Source organism: Cynoglossus semilaevis, chromosome 10, assembly GCF_000523025.1.
Source record: "Cynoglossus semilaevis isolate Cse_v1.0 chromosome 10, Cse_v1.0, whole genome shotgun sequence".
In the NCBI taxonomy this organism is placed as follows: Eukaryota; Metazoa; Chordata; class Actinopteri; order Pleuronectiformes; family Cynoglossidae; genus Cynoglossus; species Cynoglossus semilaevis.
The window spans coordinates 3,137,063-3,155,804 of NC_024316.1; the positions used below are offsets into that span (position 1 = coordinate 3,137,063).

The window sequence follows — 18,742 nt, forward strand, 5'->3', positions numbered from 1 at the left end:
TCTGTTGTTGTGTCTCTGCTTTTTCCCCCTGGATGAGGTTCTGTATTTATGCAGAGAGACTTCTTAGTCACTTAACCTCGTCCCCGCCTACTTCAGATCTCAAACCTCCCACATATATCTTGACATACCGTCTAGCTTGTTGGAAATGGGGAATTTCCAAAACATCCTTATTTAGATTTACCTAACAGTTCATCTGTATTTTGAGATAGTCTTTGATTGAGGGCTGTTAGTAGAACTAATTGAGGATTAGACTCACAACCACAACTAATATGTTGAGTTTTTTAAATTAAACAATAGATGTCAGACTGCACCACTTATTAACCAAGTAACAGATACAATCAAAACAGCCTTAAAAAGAGCTTGTCAATAAAACTGATAATATCGGCTTAACTTCCTTAACCACCAGGCCATCACTGCCCTGCTACATCGGTATCAGTTCAGAATCAGAAATTAAGTGTTTGGCTAATATTGGAATATCAGAAAAAATATCGGACGACATCCTAACAACAATTATTTATTTCTCCTCTACCGAGCATGTTTCTCACCTATGCCAGATCGGTGGTCCACAAAATGGACGAGCTAATGCTGATCGCTGTCTGTTGTTGCTGATCGCTCTCTGTTGTTTTGTTTTGTTTGTTGTTTATTTCAGTGATCATTGCAGTAGAGTAATGTTTGTATGTATGTGTCTGTGATACACCTGCAGAGAAGCCTTCCCTAATTTTGTTATGTTCTAACCAAACATAATGACAATAAAGACTATTCTATTCTATTCTTCTATTCTAAAAACTTTGTATTTCTTCCTGAATTACTCATCAGACAAGTCAATCAGATGCTTTTGTTACTTCTCATTTAAACTGGTGATGTGGTTCCACTTTTTGAAGTTAATAATACATATTCTGTTCCTTAACAAAAGGACAATTCACATGAAACTCATGCAGTGATGTCCGAACCTGTGGCGTATTACCAAATGGTTATTGGCTCACCTTTCAGGGGAACTACCTTTCATCAACGTCAAGTGATGCAACACACAGAGTGATGCTGATGCAACACTCTGATTGACACCATCGCTGTCATCACACTCAGTTTATCAGAGTTGAGTAAAATCACTTGGTAACAACATATTTCTTGATTTTAATTTTTACAAAACATTCTCACGAACAACCTGGATGTTGGATAATCACTATTCTTGTGTAAGTGTGTTGACAGTTGGCCTGTGTTTGTGTAAGTATGAAGGTGCTGTGGACACAGATGTGTTTCAGTCAAGATGACATGACTCACTGCATTCCTATAGGATTGACCTGAGATCCATCCATCCATCCATCCACTTATTCGTTACCGGGATCACGGGGGCAGCAGTCTCCATGACCGCCACCCAAATCACACTGCACCGTACCAACCCCCCTGAACCTTCCTGCAGGTGGTGAGTCCACTGTAAGGTACCAACCGCCCTAACAGGGATTCGATCTTGCCCAGGAGGTGAACCCTGGGGTTCCACACCAATGACAGAGATGTTGCCTCTGGGCCAAAGCACCACCTGACCTGAGATGTAACTAATTATTAATGTTTGTTTTCCATAGTTTTTACAGATGTACAAAAGGGAGTTTTACGCCCGAAACATTACCTCGATGTACTGGAGGAGTAATCAGTATTTAACAAAACAATACATGCAGCAATAATGTAGATTAAAGAAATGTATTTTGTGTACATTTTTGAAAACAAATATCTTCCAAATTTGTAGTATTCTGGTATTTCTATACTTTTTAAAACATTGTTTAATTACTTTCCTTTACATTTTTATCTTGTATTTATTTTCTCATCTATTCAACTGTCATTTGTTGCTGCAACATGACAATTTCCCCATGTGGGATGATCAAACCTAAAATGAATCAGTCATCTAATCTAATCTAATGTTTAGATGTAGATGAGATTAAACTCATCTGATTAATGATGATCCATTGCAGTGAATCATCATTTGCAGACTGTCCGGTTCTTTACCTTATACTAAAGTAATAGTATTTACTTGTAGTAAAGAATATGGTGTTCATATGAATTTCCAAATTAAGTGGTTGAGCAATGTGTGGTTTAATGAGGAGGTGAGCACTTCCTCATATGGTTTCCTGATGTGGTTGATATAGAACATATGGTTTCAAATTTCCACCCCATTTGCTAACCCGTTGTTGACGTGTTTGAGGATATTCGTCAACCTATATGTCCACACCGTTCAGTGTTGCATGATTATACTTATCATTTGTTGATTCATCGTCTGCCAACATGCAATTTTCCCATGGCTATTTTATTTTATCTGCTTCAATTGTATTTGAATAAAGAACCTCATCTGTTCTCCTTGTTGGTGCGTCTTTTTGAATGATCTTTTTATTTAATTTGTTATTGATGTTGTAATGCTAATACAAATTTATCGCCTTGTCTTATACCATTTTATTTTTTGTTAGAGGTCAGGGATGATCTTAAGGATCACTGGGTGAGGAGAGGGGGTCAACTTGGACAGGTCTCCCGTATATCATGTGGAAATGTTAAACATAGTATTGAATATTAGGAAATAAAGAATGAATGTTTTAAATGGACACTGAATAGATCAGTGTTTCCTAAACTTATTTTCTGGGGACCTATATTGCAAAAGTCACAAACCTTCGCCACCCAAGTCAATAGACATTATTTTTAAACTCCTGGGAAACATGATGCGAGACGACCCAAAAAAAAAAATCTCTTGCAACCCACCTGAGGGTCGAGACCCAGTCTTTGGGAAACAATGGAATATAGTTAAACTGAATGACATTATTTATCCCCCAGTCCAGCCATGTTTGATTTTTGGGGCACTGACTATTTTACCCGTGGGAGGAAACTATAGTGTTTGTGTTTGATGACTGTAATTATTTAAATGGCATTTTTAACAACAAGCCTGAGTACAAACAATAAATGTACCGGCTCGGGTAATAAAATGTATATTTTACACCCATGTACTGTATGGAACAGGTTATGTTTAATTCAGAGTGAAGCAGCTTCAAACAGAATCTTTGACACAAGGCTTTTTGATGCAAGGTTATTCTTTTTTATGCGTCTTCTCAGCAGTTCCCTGAGCGTCCTTTGGAAACATCTGCCACTAATTTGTCATGGCGTCACAGCCTTAATGAATATGGCTCCGTGTATTTTAACAAATGCCACATTTAATTTGGCTTCACCACTCTGCTCCCAAAATACATCTGGCACAGAACCTCAGAAAAAGACACTTTTTTGTGTGTCTGGCTTCAAAAACTTCCCCTTCTGCAGGCTGAGCATGAGGTTGCACACTGTGTCATCACAGAGCTGGACATCGTCTTAGTGAAGCAGCAAGACCCCCGCTGCAAACAAAGGAGAGACGTATGATTCACTTATCTGTGCAACAGCAGTGCAGTGTAATACAGTACAACCAAGTCATCATTTTTCCTGAAGGTTCAAAAACACAACAAAACACCACATGTCACAGACTCAGTAGAATGTTGCCACTTTCGGGTCAGTAATTACTCAGGATGACAAGTCTAGGTTCATGCAGGGTTTCACACTGTTTTCCCACCACAACGTCATACACTTCATGTCTAGATTTGATATAGTTGGACCAGATGGGTCTGTTTACAGTTCAGCCTCGTGCTGCAGGTTTTGTCCTTAACTCTGACACGGTCTGTTTAGCTTCAAACTGCCTTGTGAAAGCACATTGTTTATGTCTTATGGTATGTTTCTAGCAGTCAGTAAAAAAATGCGAGAAATCACATCCTGTCTGTCGCTGCCGATGTGGTGCCTTGGCCGGCTTCCTGCTTCAGCTGCGTTGTGTTTTATGACGACTGGTTTGTTGACTCTGCGGTGGGACACAGAGACTGTGTAACACACAGGACCGTAACTGTGTTTGATGTGGACCAAATGTCAGCCCTTCACCAGGTACTTTACCCAGGCCTGCTGAGTCTGCAGCGCTGTGCAGTTATTCCGGGAGTAGCTTTGTTTTCATACCCCACTAAACTCTGACAACAGTTTATTTTGGCTGGCCCCAGTGTTTGCCTCAGCCTGATTTCTTTGTTTCATTTTTGGTCATTCATGTTGCTCATTAAATTCTTTTTTTTAACGATTCCTGCTACACAATAACAGTAATGAACAGCATGCCTAACGTGTTGTCCCTGAATATTTGTGACACTTTATAATTAGCAGTGATACTATGCATGCCTGTGGGTAGGAATGGAGCACAAGGATCTTTTAGAGCACAACAAAACAAATGACACAATCAAAAATAAGAAGGGATCAAAACAAGCAATAGCCTGGGCGGAAACCATGTTGTGCCCTCGGGTGTCACTCAACACAACAGCTTGTCAGTAATGAGTCACAAGTCAAGGTAATAAATACAGTAGATAAAATTCCACGAACAAACTTTTAACAGCTGTGTCTATTCATCCGGATTAGGCTGTAGGAGTACATGAGGTGACAGGTTTGACTCATGTCTCCCTGCAGCAGCAGCAGCAGTCAGGAGTGTTACTTCTGCGTCACTAAACATCTTATCTAAATCTAGACTCTTAGTCAGCTTTGGGTATATTTACTGTATAATAGACTTAATGAATTAATCACAACATTTAAATGAGTCAAAACAGCAAATACCAAGAAAGAGTTTAGTTAGAATAAAAAATAAAAAATAAAATCAGTATTATGAGAAATATTTGAGAAATTTATAAATGGTCTGGACTTAACTGCCTTTTTCTTTCTTGATAACTAGACTCAAAATGCTTCACGCTACAAAACAAATCATAAAAGCCGACATGAAAACTATTATTGCGCAATCAATCCCACAACCCTACTGTTGTAGGGCAACTCAACAACCTACCCATCCACAGCCGGTCCCAGAATATGCACTGAAATAGCACTAATCTTGATGCTTATCTGATTCACTGAAGCGTACGGAAACATATCTCATCGTGACACAAGTTCCACCAGACTGCCAAAGATTTGAGCACCACCTGACCACGCTTCATTGAAGCCGTTTGAAAATGCATGTCACGTAAACCATTTTTGTTTATGACTGTTTTCTCTGCTACTGCTGAGCCACTGATTCTGTGGTACCGACCACAGACCAAAAATGTCAACTTCCTCTGTTTCTGCTAAGGTACTTTACTGGATTGGGACACAAACTGGTGAAAGAAACAGGATATGATAGAATCTTTTAAAACATAGGATACATGTAACCACCTTTATGAGACGAACAGTACAGCAAGGGTGTGGGGACATTTTTCTGGGCAGTTTTGTAATACTTCAAAACATAGAATACAATATGATGTGTGTGTTCTAGCTCAGATATGTTAGTGAAGCATAACTTGAGAATAGTTTAAAATTAAGTCTGAAAAAGCTTAAACTAATAAAAAATGGTATTTAAGTTAAAGGAAGAGAAGCTACATTAGCAATAACCTAGCATGGATAGCTACATATTTCATTCCAAACTAATTTAGCAAATGTTATTGCTACTTATTTCATTCCAAACTAATTTAGCAAATCCAATAGCCTCAAAATATACATAAAAACATTGTTTTGAACAAAGCTCATTTTCTAACCTGGGAAAACTTGTCAACATCCCACCATTGGCGTCACTGACTTTGTACCAGCCTGTAGTATTATGGCTCCATGTGTTGACAGTCACAACACACATTTTAAAGAAATGATAGCGGTCAGCCATGGAGAATGCTACTACATGCTACTACACGTTCCCTGGCCAGCAGCAAATCATGGTGCCGTCACCCTCAGGCGACCAGTCTCCCCCGGGGAGATATCATTTTATTTTTAATGACGCTGTTGACTATATGTGCAAATCCATGTAATAATATAATATCTTTAACAAGCGGCAGGTGGGTTTGGCTGGAGGCCATGACAGAGGGAAGATTGCGTCTGTTGAGGTGAAGGCGTGGGCTGGCAGAACAGAACAAGTCCAGGCAGGCGGAGTCGTGCTGACTTTATGGACAGTCATCGTCCCCACCACTCTTAAAAGCTAATTGTTGCCAGTCATAAGAATGGTCTTTGAGGGCGTTCCATTCAGAGAAGAGCCACAGGGTGTCACTCCTGTGACGTCAGCTCTGATCTCACAGATTATATTATTTCTTATTTAATGGAGCAACGCCTTTTCTTACAGAGTTGTTTTTAGAACCTAGTGCTAGAACATGAGGGGGCTGTAAACAAAAAGAGGGCACTTGGAAATAGAATTGTTTGTCAGTTGAGCCGAGTGTTAAAGAGACGATGCGTGGAAGAACCTAGAGCTATTTTTCTTATACCACACTTTTGGGAATCTGGGAAGAGGTTGGGAATTTACCCCTTTTGCAGCTGATGGCTGGCAGGAAGTGAGTCAGGCTCTGATCCTCAGCTGCCTCTGCACAACCCAGCTCAGACTTGTTGAGGCAGGCAAATCTCTCTCTCCTCCTGATGTGTTTGCTGATGTTGGAGCTTGGTGAGGTTACTGAGGTTTGTGCTCAGATGGCCTGAAATGAATGTATTTTTCCCAGCTCAGGAAAAACACCTACATTACTGTGTACATGCTGTGTCATTTGGGAATTCTATAAACAGCTGAAACTCTTTGGTCTGTTGCCACCTACAAAAATATTATTCCAACTAAGTTGACTCTTTTCAACAAATAACTTTACAGTAAAGTCCAAAAGAAAAAAAATGAAGAGGTATAGATGGGATGGCTTAGACATGGCCTGAAGGGGAGTAGTTGATATGTTGGATTAGGGGGGGAAAAATTAGAATAAAAATGAAGATTTAAGCACCTGGTCATGATGGATGTAGCTTCTGTTGATGTGGAGGAGGCTGAAGGGGGTTCCTCGAGGAAAGAACCAAAAGAAAAGAAACAATGTCTAGTATTAGTGTATATATAGTAGTATAGAGGAGTGTTTTTTCAAATTCATTGAGTATAAATACATGCAAACTGTTGGTCAACCCAAAGCATCTGTTTTGTCTCTTTACCTCCGACTGAGCTGCAGACTTTCTTCTTCTTCTTCTTCACACCAACCATCTCCACGTCTCCTTTCACAACATCCACAAAGGAGCTGCTGACTGAACAATAAAGAAATCATACAACAGTCTGTTTTTATACTAAGGAGTCAAGAACACAACTATTGTGTGTATTTATTTATTTATTTATGCATTTATTAGAAAAGACGACAACATGAAGCAGCAAATATTTTTTTCTGGAACCAAACCTTGTTAATAATTAGGACCAATGACCATTTTGGTGTGATACAAGACTGTTACTGTCCACGTCATCTCTGTTAGGATTTTGTAGGATGCCACGGAATGGACTCACAGCAGACTGAAATCTAAAAACAAAAATTTGCACTTCAATGAACGCACACTTTATCATCTATTTATATCACACACACCACCCCGTCTGTCAGGACAGAGTTGTAAACAAAACAAACAACAAAAAAAACAATGTTTGAAGTTCCTGCTTATCTCACACAGAGATGATGGAATTCTGATCCAAAAGATGTTCCTGTATTCACATGAAATCACACACACACACACACACTGTCACTGTGCTATACATAGTTGCCAGAGGACCCACAATTGAACTCTAAGGAATAAGGAATGCCCAAAGACTTTGAGAACCACTGCACAACAGCACGATCACTGCTTGAATCCAAGGTGTTAAAACACTGAGTGGTGATTAGAGTTTTAGGTTTATTGATTATTTCAGATTGACTATAGGTTTGAGTTGAACAGTTGTTTATCTCCATATATATGGTAAACTGTGAGAGCTGTACCATATCCTGGGCCCCGCCACCTTACAAAAGTGTTAAGTGGAAAACGAACGTGTCACAAGAATGTGTCAATCTGTGGCTTTTAATTTTAATTTTTCGGAGGATTTGCCCTGAGGATGTTTACTGAGGCTGCATTTGGGTGACACTTCACTGTACGGTGGAACATTATGTATTTGCTTCATATGCTGATCCCACATGTGTCTGGAAAATCAGTAAGACATTCAAGGACTTGAGCAGTCCTCTGGATGAGCCTTCGGAGGAATTTGAATAAATATCTGCAGATGCTGACCTGGTCATCAGGACCGGTGGGAGAAGTTTAATGAAAGAACCAGCTGTGACCTTGTTAGACTTCATCACTAAGCCGGATCAGACCTGACATTTCCCCCGACGGTCACTCTGTACTGCAGTAAAGTACTGAAAATAACTTTCACCAGCAGATGGCACTCTATCACAGCAGCAGTCTGAGGATCTAGAAGAGAGCTGATGAAGTGGGAATTAGTGTCAGGAGGAGGAACACATCACATCCATCTTCCAAAGAAACACATTGGAAAATATCTTGAACAAAACACAAATGTAATTTGATGCAGGGAAAGTGGCTTTAGAACAACATAATGTGACGCTCTCAAATTCTCCATGTTATTTTTCTTTTCTACAACCTTTCTTCAAAGCTGTTTCTAAATGTCAGCTGAGGCAGAGATTTAATAAAAGTTGTTGTGAAGGTCTATTTGGTGAATAATTGATTCCAAAGGAAACACAACACAACACTTTATGTTGTACAGTTTAAATCTGTTTTATCAAAGTGCTGTCACCGTTGATTTTACACAATGTGGTTATTTTAAAGGATTTCAGAGGATTTAGTTATTAACACTTAACACCATGAACCATTTGTTGTCTTTTAAATTATGTATTTTTTTTAGTTTAAATCTCCTGGTTCTGGGTTTGGTTTTTAAAATGATTAATTCTGAAAAGCAGAGAAAACCCCATTGTTTTTAACCAAATTTTTTCCAGTGCTGGCAGCAACCTAGTTCAGGGAGGTGGAACTCCTCCTCCACTTTTATTTAAAAAAAAAAAAAGAAAAAAAAAATTTCATAAATAAAAGTGTTGTGCTGTGCATTTTCCCTTCGACTTCCCGGCTGACAGAGCCACGGGAATAAAACGTCTTTGTCACTAAAAGCGTCTGCAAATGTACTGAGCAAGAATATTGACCTGAAACACGGTCGAAACAAATCACCTGGAACAAACATTGATCCAAATAGTCGCCTTTCGCCAGTGGACCAAATGGACCAGATGGTAGAGGTCACATGCAGTATAATGTGCCTCCTTTCCATATAATATTACTACAGTCTGCGTACCGTAGTAATATTATAGTAGTGTCTGCTGAATGTTTGTCTGATCGCTGCCAGACCGTCCCTCTGGGTCCACGGTTAAAAGCCACCAAGGACAAAAAGGTTAACTTCTGAAAAGGTCACCTCTGCTGTTTTTATTTGAAGTTGCAAATGCATTGAAAATGCATTTGCAACTGCGTTTTTCTGAAAATCTCCATGTTTAGTTTTCCATGGAACTGAATCTGTTGGTCCAGGAAATCAAGCCAGGAGAAGAACAACATTAGAATGAATTATGGAAATCCTGACCCATTTATATCTGCAGGACAGTGTTTAATGTACAGTATAAAAAACCACACACGGTTAGTGTGTGTGTGGTGTCTAAAAGCTAATCACTCCATGGCTGCTCTGTAGTAGGGAGTAATCTGACTAGACTGCTGCACAGTACCAACACACAGCTGAGAAACATGGAGTCCAGAGTGATCCTGGTTCTCATCCACAGTGTGAACAAAACCCACTTGGACTCCAGTTTCAACTGCTTGGACTGGACTGATTGTGTTTAGTCAGCATCCACTTCCAAGAAAAATGTCTCTCTAGTGCCCACAAGTGTTTATCAGGTTCTCAGCCGATCGGCCCGAGTTAATTTCAGCCTCGACTTCTTCACTTCAGCTCAGTATCACGTCGATATGAAATTTACTTCTCAAACCTTGGGACAAGGATCAGTTTTTTAATTTGGGTGAGTTTGATTTTGGTTCTACACTTGAACCTCAACTAATCTACCATGTCATTCAAATTGTAATTAAAGCGCCCTCTGCAGGTGAGGGAGAGAGAGCAAAAGAGAGAGTGTACTGAAGTCTGTGTGCTCCATTAAAACATTTGCAGGTCATTTGTTGAGTTCAGGGGAAAACATTCCACAATAATGCATTCAATTCTTCAATCCAAGTGGAAATTACTGAACCCAAACTGTAGACTACATTACCTGTAGCAAAGAATTTGATTATTGTACATGTATTCATCTGTGTGTTTTCTCTCTGTAATATATACAGTTCACTCTAAACTATACACTTTGTAAAAAAGCAAAAAAACAAGGGGTTTCCGGTGACAACACTATTGTTGCCATCCAAACATCACAATGTTTATCTGGTGTCAAGAAAACAGGAGATAATGTCGAGCATTAGAGATTGTCGTCCACTTCCGGTAACATCACTGTTGACCTGTCTTGACCTCATAAGGAACTACATTCTAATACAGTATTTCTTATTAACATCAGTGCTGAACACTGTCATACAGTCAAATCTAAACACACCACAGAACACCGGTGAAGATACTCACAATCTCAGCGACGACTCTTCTGGTCCAGTCCAAACTCATTTGAACAAAGAATAAGGCCATCGTCTCTAGTGGTCATTTGTAATTAAGTTATTAGCAGTCCGGGTAAAGAAAAGGAGAAGGGGGGGCGGAGGGGGTCACATTCACACCAGCTGGTATGAAGTCTGGGTAAACATGAGCTTTGAGTGCATCTTTGTTTCCCTCCCTCACGACCAGCTTCCCTCCTACAGACACAAATGGCCAGCACAATAGAAAGCTTCTATTCCAGTCAGCTCTGCTGTCTTATCATTGGCCATCTCCTTCTAATAGATCAGTGCTGTTGGATCACCAAGGACTCTCCTCTGGTGGGTTAGAATTATGGCATCACAGAAGCCTTGTATCTGCACGTACAAACTGCCCTGCAGTACAGATTACTCCCGTAGTGCTGCTTGTTCTGCCACTGTTGTGCTATAAAGACCCTGAAGAAGAGATGAGCATTCACAGCTGTGCTGTTACCCTCCTCCTATTTACATAATCATTACATTCATATTCTTCTGCTACCTACAGCCTTAGTTTTACATATGCAAAGTATTGCAGTAGTAAGATGAATGAAGCTCCACTATACGTAAAAAAAAAGTTCTACTTTAAATATTCCATAATCTCATACCACAATAACTTACATTGCACGTGTCATCCACAACGAACGTATCAGCTAAAGCTCATTATCTTCAGTCCAATACTAAGAGTCCGACAGCATCTTGGTCAAAAAGACTTGAGTTATTGCAGTATAAGTCGAAACCCTTTAAGCCTTCTTTGTCCAATTAATTCACTTCTCCGGAGTTTAAGAAAAACAATCTCCCAAAATGTACTGTCCATGTAATTACCGCCAGGACAGCATGCTAGCACCTCTCCGCACACGAGCGAGCCAATGCCTGTGCGCTGATCATTACTTTTACATCCAGAAATCAGTCTTGTGCCTTGGCTTACACAGTGTTTTCCTCGCGTAACAACGGCTGTTCTTTGGGCTGCTACAGCGGTTCTGTCGAATGGTTTTGCTGCTGCTGCTCAGGTGGTGACTGCTGAGGCTCCGGTGGATCAGAATGAACAACTTCTTTCTGAGTCGGCTGAGTTGGCGCTGCCTGCACTGGCTCCATGTGGGACATGTCTTTCCTGTCACTGGGCTGTATCTCTAGACCTGATGTGTCCCTGCAGCAGAAGTACTGCTGCCAGATTTTCTGGAAGGCTGTGCGGAACTTTTTAATCCTGAAGGCATAGACAATGGGGTTGACTGCAGAGTTGCCATGTGTGAGAAAAATGGCGATGTAAATCAGGACTATGGGCTTCTGACAGTCAGGGCAGAAGAGTGAGATGCAGTTGATAATGTGAAGAGGGAGCCAGCTGATCGCAAAAAGGAAAAGGACCAGAGCCAGGGACTTGGCCAGATTCAGCTCCTTGTCATAGTACTTGTTGGGATCCGTGTGGTTGCTGGTGAACTTCTTGCTGTTGAGCTGCTTGTGGATCATGTAGAAGATTTCTGCGTAGATAACCAGCATGAGGAGCAGAGGCGGCAGCACCCATCCAAAGAAGTTGAAGTAAACCATGTAGTCCATGCTGATGACATTTTCAAACAGGCAGGTGATGATGAGGTTGGAGTTGCTGTTGTTAGTTTGCTGAAGGTGATTGTTCAGGTTGTTCCAGCCTAACATGGGCGTCAGGCCCACGATAAAGGCCACCGTCCAACATATCACAACTGCAATTCCTGCTCTCCGTGGGGTAACCACTCGCTTGTACCTGCAGGGAGAAACAAACCACACTGGTCTCAGCAGTTTCCCCTCACAGCAGGAGTGCTGAACAGGATTTCCCTTTTATTTAATTTGTCAACTTGGCCATGCCCTTGGATTCACAAAGAAGGCCTATCACGGAAAAAGAAAGAGCTCGACGACTTTACACTACACAAGTCCATCAGAGCGACTTCCGTTTATGAAGAGCTCCATCAGTAAACACGGCCCTTTTTGCAGCTGTGGTGTTTTTCCTGCTTCTTTTGTTCAGGGAATTTGAATTATAATCGTTAAACTCAATATTAATTTCTAACTTATTGCAGTGGAAGAGTGAACATTGGCTGCAGAGCTTGGCACAGATTTCACTGCTTTGGCACTCACATAGTGTTCATGTCTCGTGATTCACCATTGGCAAAGAAAGACAAAAAGAGATTTGGCCTAATCTTCTCGACAGGCACAGTAGATAAAACCAGTGATCAGACCCAGTCTAATTTTTTGTTAAAATCAGTCACTGCTGATATTTACCCTCCTGCTGTAATTGTGAGGGACAATATTGATTAGGGAACATGTGTAAAGTTGTGTCTACGTAGCTTATTGTTTGCCCTCTTAGCCTGGGGAACAGTCAGCTTGGAGAGGAGCGGATAATGATTTGTGTAGGAGTGTGGGGGGGAAGAGGAGTATTAGCACCAGAGCAGCAGGAGTGAAACAGCAAGAGCAGAGGTTGTTGTGGCAGAGGATTTAAAGATGTTAAAGAGAACGTGGGAAAACACTAAACCACTACAGAAAGTGTTATCACAAGCCTGTAAGAGGTGCAGGATTCACACACAAGATTAAATCGTGATCAGAAACTTGCAAGCAGAGCAGCAGTGGTGACTGTAGCAGGTGGAAGGTGTTTTCTGATAAAGAAAAATGCTTTTTTTAAAAATTGAATCATTGTTTTTAATTAAAATTTTCAGATTTCTACTTTTTTAGTTCTCACTTTGTTTTGTATTTTAAATTTGGTGACATCTACTTCATCTGTTTGGTTTATTTCTACGTCAGCAGCCACTCTCTTTATCTTTGATCCCAGCTCAGTGACAGTCGTCAGGATCAGTAAGGCAGAGCTACAGCGTGAGTTTGTCCCCAGTCTCTGCTCAGTATCGTTTCCTTAAAGGTTGCTGTTCACACACCAAAGACTTCTTAAATGTCATTTTGGGAACTTTCAGCAATTTTGAAGACTTTCTTGTTACTAAATACTCCTACAGTAGTGCCTACAGTAATGTACATTATTAACCTTTAAATGATGAATTGTAGACATAAAGCAGTCATTTTGAAGTAAAAAACTGTTTCCCCTCAAAGTGCCAGTTTGAAAATATTAGTGTAGTGTAAACAGCCCATCTACAGGAAATTGGACGTTTAGAATATCTAAGCAGCTTCCTTTAGAGAGAGCAAAACATCAGCTGTACTTCAGATGACCTTTGAGATTGACTTTGCAATAACTTCATCAGAAAGCCTTACCAGAAACGGTTTTAATTCAGATCTATATCTGGCCCTATTACACTGCTTTGCAACTGTGGTTGTCAATCAAATCACAGCATGTTTGAATCGCACAATGCTCCTGTGTACTGTTTATTCTATCAACAGGACAAACATCTCTTGCGTTTCAGTCTCCGTTTACATGTCCTGCCCTCTAAGTAACAAATGTACCTTCCACTGGCTCTCGCCCTTTATTTTTTCTCCTGTTTACGTGAAAGATTTGATGCTGAAATTGCCATAGTTTAATTCATTAGTCCATGAAATGCGTTTTGCTGTTGCTTTTTTGCAATATTCAAACACTGATGTGGCCCTTCATTGAGATGACAGCAGTGGCCACCATCTTATTTGACTTTAAGACCCCTGGTTGAAATAAAAAAAAAATAGAATTAGAATGAGAAATATAGAAAAGGATTTCACGTATATAAAAATAGTCAAAGACTGGACTTGTAGTCATTGGGTCAAGATTGGTTCTGATGCTGTTATTAACCAAAGTTAACAAAACATAGCCTTTTGGAGTATGGAGGAGGCTCTGTAAAAGTCTGGGGCTGCATTTCAGTCAACGGTCAAAACTAAAGGAACTATGAAGCTGAGGAAGTCTGTAGTGTACACTACAGTACTACGGTCGAGAAATTGTTTTTTAAGCACAAAAATAATAATAAGTACTTTGCAAATGTTAAATCTTCAAATTTGAAAGAATAAAGAATGGATATGTTTACTGTTCAATTGGTCTTCACTAGTTCTCAGTCCCTTAATTTTTTATTTTTATTTTTTTGGATTGCCTTGATGAGGAACATATCCAAAGACAGGCACCAGAATCTATTCCTTCAAAATAATAAAATAAACCAGGCAGATAACCTGGCTGAACATCTTGTCTGTCAAAAATGCAATACTAAATATTAACTACAACTGAAGTTGAGCTGCAGGGGCGGGTCTTTACAACGATTTAACTACCATTTAGAAGACATTTTCATCAAATTCCCTAAAAACCAATCTACCCCATGTCTAGAAGAGTAAAACATTACTGCCTGATCTTCAACATCATCGTCCATTTCGGTCCTTTGTGACTTACAGTGATTACTGACAGTGACAAAATACCATGCGATTGCTGTACAAATTTACCTGGTCGGGATCTTGACCCTGAGATAGCGGTCAATTGCGATGGCCAGCAGGGCGAGGATTGAACTTTGCGTCAGCACCAGCACGGTGCACGCCCCGAGCAGGCAGCTGTAAAAGTGAGTTTGAAGTCCAATGCTCATCATGATGGCCAGGGGGATGACGAGGGCTCCCACCGCAATATCCGCCAAAGCCAGCGACACGATGAAACAAAAGGTGGTATCTCGTAGCGATTTATTAATTTTCACCGCCCAGACCACCATCACGTTCCCGACAACAGACGCGACTGCGATCAGCACCTCCATCCCAATGTAGAGGGACTGCTCGGAAAAAAGCCCACCGGACATCACTCTGACTAACCCGTGGCCCTGTTACCGAGAACCCAACAAAGCAGTGGCCAACAGAGATCTCCGAGCCTTTATGTGCGTCTCACTACAACAACGCCGTCTTCCAAATGCGCTGCGCCTCCATCACTTCTACGGTTCCCACCTTCGTTTGGTCATCGCGTGTGTGAATTGTAGGAAAATTTAGTGATTTGCAAATGAAAATTGCGCCCTTCCAAGCCACACATCTGAGGATGAAAGAACTCTTCTGTGGAATATGTTTATCTGCAGGCAGTTCGGCTTTTCTCACGCTCAGTGTCCCGCGCCTCCATGCACCTGCCCAGGCGCTGAGAGCAGCATCCGTCCGACCCGTGCGCTCTGACTGATCCAAGAGGGCGCTTTAGCTGCAGCAGCAGCAGTAGCAGCAATAGCAGCAGCAGCAGCAGCAATAGCAGCAGCAGCAGTAGTCTACGTGTTTTAATGTGTCAAAGCAGGGTTTACCCCATGATGAGTAACTGCTCTGTGAAGAGTAGTGCGCATGGTCCAATACGCAGGTATAGCTTCCTTTCGCTTTCGTACTCTTGGTAATAATAATTATAATAATTAGTGCAGTTGCATCGAACAGGGGTAGGAATAGTCCTTCTACTTCTACTGTTCCATTCAGATTTCCTATCTCTACTAACAGAACTATATCATTCTAGTCTCGCCACTTGTCGTGTTTGGTGCTGCAGAGATTAAATCGCGCAGCCAAGGCGTTCTGCGGGACGTCCCGGGGAAGTCATCTAGAGCAGAGGTGATAATGAAGTCCTATTTGTTTTCTTCTGCACGCCCACTTACCCACGCCCTCTCATATGCCAAAGGACCTTGAACTCCTGACCATTGTTCTGATAGGAGGAGAGGCAGTAAAGTGCCACTGCTAAGAGAAAATATTATGGACTCTGGAAAGTGGTCTTGCCCGGATTTATGACAAGAATCCCTGCAGTTAAATGTGGAATAAAACGTGATTCCCTTATAGGTTTTGTGTGTGTGTGTGTGTGTGTGTGTGTGTTTTGCTGCAGGTACCATTCCAGCTCTATAAAAACTATTTGTGTAAAGCGAGTGGTAAACATATGGTATGTCATCCAAGTACCTGATCACAGGTCCACATGACTTAGCCTCGTGTGAAATTGATGTTTGAAAATATTGTACAGAAACAGGCTACAACGCTGCCGATCAAGAAAAAGTCCACTTCTGTTGATGAGACGCATGGTAGGAACGTCCAGGACAAATATGACATTTAGTTGAAGCATAAAATAAAGTCAGCTTAGATAAAAAATAGATTCCTTTGGTTACAGAGTTGGTAACTGTTTACAGGATATAGAAGAAAACCCAAAGAACAATGTCCTCAAAGACAAAAAAAACCCTGACCTCCAAATTCTTCATGCAAAACGGACACAAGACCATGTGTCCTGTTGGTCACACTCCTCTCATACTATATGAAGTTCTGACATTTAGTTGGAGCTGGCTGAAAATTGGGGCTTCATAATGGTCAGCCATCACCAGAGGCAAAGGTCTGACTGTCAATTCACATATTTCACACTGCAATGAAAATCATGCAGCAGCACAGCACTGAAGAAGAAGAAGAAAAAACCCACCGATGTTGAACCTCTTTTTCTACGTTCTTGTACTTCCTCTCTCTTCTTTTCTAAACCCCAATCATCTGGTTCTGCCAGTTTGGCTTTGTACTGTTTGACAAATGTATGTTTATCAGTTTATTACTGTCATAATGCTTTATGAGCTTTAACAACTGAATCATTTCTATTGGCATTACTATCTCACTACATGTCATTTGCACTCTAGCTAACCTACAGGAGGGGCAGATCATTTCTTATATACACCAGGGTGTTCAGTTCTTATGAGTAAATATAGCTTTTCCCACTTCTCAAACTTCTTTAATTCTCAACACCTCAAGCTCAGTGTATGCAAAACAGAAAAAGATATTTAGGTCATTCTAAATATACCTGTGCTTCTAACGGCAAACGCTTCCTCTGTGCCTGGAGCCAGCCCTCAGGCCCAAACTAATGGTATTCACTGGTTTAGATTTATTGATCAGTCTGTGGAAGGGTACATTTCCTGCGACACAATTACAAACTCTCACTGTGTGAAACACACACTATGAGCTTTAAACATTCAACAAAGCAAACAGTTCAAGTGTTGTTGTTTTACATCCGAATGACGTCCTGAGGTGACAGCAGTGAGAGCTCTGATCAATTCAGGCACTGCAGGAATTCAAACCTTCTCTGCTGTGTTGACTCACAGTAACCTATTGTGAGAAGGAGAACCGTGGAGGTCACATGAGTGCTGACAGACACTGGTGACCAGCAGCTCCCATAGAAACACCGGACATCTGTGACCGGCTTCTCCAGCAGCGTGAGGTATGAGGTCAGCTAGTGAGCACACAGGATGGATGCAACCATATGGTCCTCACGCAGTGATGACACCTGACCCTCTTTGAGCTTAATTTGGTGCAGCATGTGAGAAATCAATCACTATGGAGAAAGCGTGTGAGAAATAACACTTGGTTGACCGATACATCAGGAGAAGTATTGATTTTTGTCAATCTCACTGAAACCTTTTTCGCAAAGAATACATTCCAGGCCTTTTTGGAAGTCAATATTTCAATACTTCTCCTCTGGTGAAGGCCACTGAATGTTAGAGGTTGGGCTTTATATAAAAGGAAAGTCAGGAGTCTAAAAACAGGATCAGACCATAATTCCAGGATGTTATTTGCGACACTGTTTCTTTTTTAGCATCAGAGACTCTGAGCAGGGAACACGATTATCAACAGTCAACAGGGAAAACACCAGCCTCCCATCACTGCTCAAGCTTGTTTCAAGACCATGTTTTTACTAAGGACATGACTGCAATCTGATGTAAAACACTCCTTGTTTCTCTTTCAGCCTTCCTTAAACAGCTTGTATTTTTTCTCTTCCAGATCTTCTGGGGATGGATTTGATCCATGCCTGAGCTCATGTCAGTTGTCGTATTGTTCAAAGAACCTGTTGAAGGAGGGTTGAAGGAAATGCTTACCTACGATTTCACCACTTGGGGCAAAAAAGAACAATGAACTCCAATCAGTGCTAGTTATATTCACACAAATCCACACTAGGATTACAGAGTTATGATTCGCTGGCGTTTAACCAAACTGCAGCATTAAACACAGATCATCCATGTGTCACAGGGAACCCTGTTGATAAGCAGAGGCAGAGTGTGACATTGTAACAGCTCGTAAGGCACATCAACCTTTCTGCTACTGACTTAGCACATTTCTATAAAAGCTTTAACAGCCTGGACAGAGATGCAGGCACTGAGCTGTGTCCATACTCAAATGAGCAAAGAAGGATTTTAGCATAGCGCAGCATCTTTCTGCAGAGTTTTCTCTGCCGTACCCAGTTGAAAATAATATCACTCAGCCATAAAAAAAAGCCTCGGCAGTGAACCGCAGGCGTGTGCTGTCAAAACCACCCTGACAGAGAACTGGTCATAAAAGATCAAGATAACACCAGGAATTTAGTGACCAGGAGAAGACCAGTGAGAAGATGAAGTACAAACAGAGTTTACATTTAAATAAA

At 41.0% G+C, this 18,742-nt stretch overlaps 1 protein-coding gene across 3 annotated transcripts; it reads right to left on the reverse strand.

Annotated features, from left to right (window-relative positions):
- Positions 1–1,526: 1,526 nt before the first annotated feature.
- adora1b (adenosine A1 receptor b) lies at positions 1,527–16,113 on the reverse strand. Of its 3 annotated transcripts, none has more exons than XR_003050980.1 (4): positions 14,815–16,113; positions 10,427–12,193; positions 6,780–7,328; positions 1,527–3,356 (listed from the first exon to the last, which is right to left on the reverse strand). XR_003050980.1 is itself a non-coding variant. In XM_008318169.3 (2 exons), exons 1-2 carry the CDS (start codon positions 15,153–15,155, stop codon positions 11,431–11,433), a joined length of 1,104 nt encoding a protein of 367 aa, XP_008316391.1. In that variant the 5' UTR covers positions 15,156–16,113; the 3' UTR covers positions 10,188–11,430. The 3 variants fall into 3 exon arrangements, 1 of the variants encoding a protein (XP_008316391.1); XR_003050979.1 differs by having other exon boundaries at positions 6,780–8,252; XM_008318169.3 differs by lacking the exons at positions 1,527–3,356; positions 6,780–7,328 and having other exon boundaries at positions 10,188–12,193.
- Positions 16,114–18,742: the final 2,629 nt, after the last annotated feature.